The sequence below is a fragment of the Hordeum vulgare genome, chromosome 4H (assembly GCF_904849725.1).
Source record: "Hordeum vulgare subsp. vulgare chromosome 4H, MorexV3_pseudomolecules_assembly, whole genome shotgun sequence".
Taxonomy (NCBI): domain Eukaryota; kingdom Viridiplantae; phylum Streptophyta; class Magnoliopsida; order Poales; family Poaceae; genus Hordeum; species Hordeum vulgare.
Window position 1 is genome coordinate 42,786,947 of NC_058521.1, and position 4,101 is coordinate 42,791,047.

General features: G+C 52.4%; 1 protein-coding gene across 1 annotated transcript; it reads left to right on the forward strand.

The window, feature by feature from the left end:
* The first annotated feature begins 257 nt into the window (after positions 1–257).
* LOC123451146 (LOB domain-containing protein 36-like) lies at positions 258–4,101 on the forward strand. Its single transcript, XM_045128152.1, has 3 exons — positions 258–755; positions 991–2,231; positions 3,650–4,101. The coding sequence occupies exon 2, from the start codon at positions 1,116–1,118 to the stop codon at positions 2,019–2,021; it is 906 nt and encodes a 301-aa protein (XP_044984087.1). The 5' UTR covers positions 258–755; positions 991–1,115; the 3' UTR covers positions 2,022–2,231; positions 3,650–4,101.

Consider the following 4,101-nt stretch of genomic DNA (forward strand, 5'->3'; position numbering starts at 1 on the left):
CCTCCCCGCAATAGTAAAATTCGGTTCTGGAAGGCACGCACGCACGCACGAGAGGAGAGGGGAGGGGAGGGGAGAGCAGGAGATCTCTAAACAATTCCCTTCACCCTCTCATTGGGATCTGAGTAGTCCTGCCTGCCGCCTCCCGCACACACATCCATCGCCACCCCATTCTCTCTCCCCCTCCCCCCGCCCCCGCCCGCCTCCTCCTCCCCCCCCCCCCCCCCCCCCCCCAACCCGGCGCAAATCCATCGCCGAGATCCAAGTCCACCACACCGGACGAGGTGCGCCCGCCCCCATTTCTATATCCCTTTTCTATTCCCCTCCCCCCGCCGCTGAAAACAAGAACGGAACGCGCGCGCGCGGGAGGGAGAGAGAATCTCGCGCCATTAATTTCCCGGGCCTCGGCTTTGTTTTCTCTCCCGTCGCCATCGATCGATCGCCAGCCGCGCGCACGCGCGCGCGAGTACCGAGGGCCGGCTGGCTCGCTCGCTCGCTCGCTACAGCGCTCTCGGTTCCGTCGTCTCGTTCCGTTAATGCTTGCGCGCGCCCGATTACTAACCGCGGCCCGCCCTTGTTCTTCCGATGCAGCGGCGGCAGCGGCATTGGTTGAACTCGCCATCGACGTCGGAGGAGGGGGGCGCCGCCGGCATGCGCCCGCGAGGCCAGGATCCGTCCGCCGGGGCCGTCGGGATCTGATCCAGCCCGTCCCGCCGCCGCGACCCTCTCCGTCTCCGGCCGCTCGCTCGCGGCTGCAGGTGTGTGATGTAATGTGGTGTGCTTGCTGTTCGTTCGTCCGTTCGTTCGTTCTCATCGGGCCGGCGCAAAGCCTGCGAAAAGGCCAAGGGAGATATTTATTTGTTTGTTTATCGACGACGTGTTAATAACGCTAGCTAACCCTTTCCCGGCGCGGTTAATTTGCATTTCTGTTAGGATATATCTGATCTGATCTGATCGAGTTTGTTATTCCTTTTCTGTTAACCACCACCGCAGCAGCAGGAGAGGAGGAGGAGGACGAGGAGGAGGAGATAGAGACGGAAGCCACCCCGACCACCTAGCTAGGGTTTGCTTCACCTCCCTCTCGCGCTCCTTCACGTCCTCGAGGAAGAAGGAGGAGGATGTCGTCGTCGAACTCGCCGTGCGCGGCGTGCAAGCTGCTGAGGCGGAAGTGCACGCAGGGGTGCGTGTTCGCGCCCTACTTCCCGCCGGACCAGCCGGCCAAGTTCGCCAACGTGCACAAGGTGTTCGGCGCCAGCAACGTCTCCAAGCTGCTCAACGAGCTCCCCGTGGTGCAGCGGGAGGACGCCGTCAACTCGCTGGCCTACGAGGCCGAGGCGCGCCTCCGCGACCCCGTCTACGGATGCGTCGCCTACATCTCCGTCCTCCAGCTCAAGATCAAGCAGGTGCGCGAGGAGATCGCCAACGCGCGCAAGGAGCTCTCCGGCTACATCGGCCAGGCCGCCTACGCGCCCATCGTCCCCGTGCAGCACCCTCACGCCGCCGCCGCTGCCGCCGCGCAGTACGCAGCCATGGGCCTCGTCCAGCCCCACCCGCACCAGCACCAGCACCAGCAGATGGCGATGCAGCAGCAGCCGTACCACCAGCAGATCGCCGAGGCGCAGCACTTGGCGGCCGCGGTCGAGGTGGCGCGTTCCGGGGGGCAGGGGCAGCACCACCAGCAGCACCACCACCACCACCAGCAGCAGCAGCACCACCACCACCAGCACCAGCAGCACGAGATGATGATGATGCGCCAGACCTACGGCAACGTTCACGGTGCCGCCGCAGGGCCAACGATAGCCGTCGACCCTCCCACCCAGGGCGCCGCCTACGACGGAACGGCCCCGTTCCTCATCCAGCAGCAGCAACCGTCGCCTTCCGCCCTGACCTACCGCATGGAGGAGCCGTCCCCGCCGCCGCAGTCCTCGGGCCACTCCCACGTCGACATGTCCCGCGCGCCGCAGCAGCATCATCAGCACACGGACGGCAGCGACGAGGGGAGCGGGGGCGCCCCGCCGTCCTGATGGCCATGCTCCCGCGCGCCTCCTTCGCCGTGTGTGTCGATATTTTCCTCCTAGCTTTCTCTTTTCACGGTTTTCTTTCATCTTTCATTCGTTGGGCACGAGTCTTTTTGTCTTCTTGATCATATGATATCGAACTGGCATCTCGCCATGGCTCCCCGGAAAGCATATTCATGGCTCCTGGAGGCGGACAAGCTGGTGATCTTGCTCAAGGTATTCTTCTTCTACAGCACTCAGAACGATAGATCTCTGTTGCATAAATTTGTGTGTTTGGATTCACTGCAGAACCATGTAAATTTAGTTCCTTGAAACTCTTCATTATCAGTCCATAAAATAGCAGAAAGAATTGTGGATTCTCAAAAGATAACGATGCAATGTTCATTCATGGTTCATTATTTGTTAGTCAAAGTACCACTACTAGTACTCTTGATCGATCAAGTTGGTTGTGTGTGCGCACGCCAATTACTTTGTTTAATTTACTTGTGTGCTAATTCCAAAGATACTGCATATATAAATATATGCTTAAATTACTGCTCTGACCCTGTACATGTGGTGTGTGCTAGCTAGCTAGTCAACTCCACAAGATGGCAGAAATTTTGACACGAAAATAGTCTAGTCCCTATGCCCTAAGCTAATGTTGTACAAGGTTTCACATGCCAAATTTGCTTAACAGTAAACTAGATGGGTGCATAGTATAGCTACCCTATATATAGAGCTGACAATCCTTACTGATACTGTTCAGAGATCTGGGTCAACAAATTGTGAGTGGACTAAAAAAAAGTAACCGTTGGTTTTTGGTGGAAAATATTAGCGTCATTATGTTAAGCATGGAATAAGAAATTATGTATGTAGAAATTAATGATGATATATTAAGATTTGGATTGTTGGATGCTACAATATATAGCCATTTACTGCACCTGAGCGAGAATATTTTCTTGGTCTGGATTTTATCACAGAATCATGCATATATGCTTGTGGTTATTAATTACTCCCTCCGTTCCTAAATATAAGTCTTTTAAGAGTTTCTAGTAAAAAAGCTAGACACGGATGTATATAGACATACATTAGAGTGTAGATTCAATCATTTTGCTCCGTATGTAGTCCTCTAGTGAAATATCTAAAAAGACCTATATTTAGGAACGGAGGGAGTAGTCAGTAATTGGCAGGCACTGGAGAGCATGCTAAATGTAGTTGCCATGTTAAAAATATGCAAGATCTATAATTGCATTTCTCTTACTTATATATTTTGACTGTCAGACTGAATTTGCACGTGCTGGTTTGTGTGTTTCTGTCAAATTAGAAGTAGATTAGCTAGTTATCAAAGTATGAAGTAATTCACCCTGATATCCTTAATATACATAAGAGTGCTTGCATCCTCTAAAAAAAGAATGCGTGGAAACCGATTGGCATATAACTGTATCAAACAGTGATCTCTCGTTCTCTCTCGGGCTGGCTGTAGCCTGTAGCTATGACCCACGCGGGCGCACACACACACGCGCACACGCACAATCACGTAGTACTGTTCTGCACATCTTTCAGAGATTTTGACATGGGCATATGCATAACTGCTGAAGTAGTCTATCGATTTCACTCACTGACATATCATACTCCTGGAAAATATGCTTTGTCAGGCTCTTCATCAGCTGCCTTTATCCCTCACAAGAGTGACAGCCAAATAAATGCAGACCAGAAACAGAGGTGGCAAAGAGAAACTTATGAAGGGAGGTGCAGATGGAGACAGTGAAACATGCATGCAAGGTGTGCGTGCAAAGGGGAGCAGATAGTGAAGCAAGCAGCATGCATGCAGCTGGGGCACTGTCAGGGCAGAATTAGCAGCCAGAAAGCATTAAAAAAAATACTTCTCGACTAGTACTATAGTGGCTACATACATACATATATTTCTTCTCTTCCGGGTTTGTTTCTGTTGACAAAGTTCAATACTATAGCATGCTGTTTCGTTTTGCGCTTTGGTTTTTTGCTTGTTTCGTTTGGTCTAGGATATATTCTTTTGAGTGGTATAAACATTTGTTTAGAGACCATTGTCTGAGATAAAGAGTGGGATCAGTTAGCCGTTTTTCTCTTA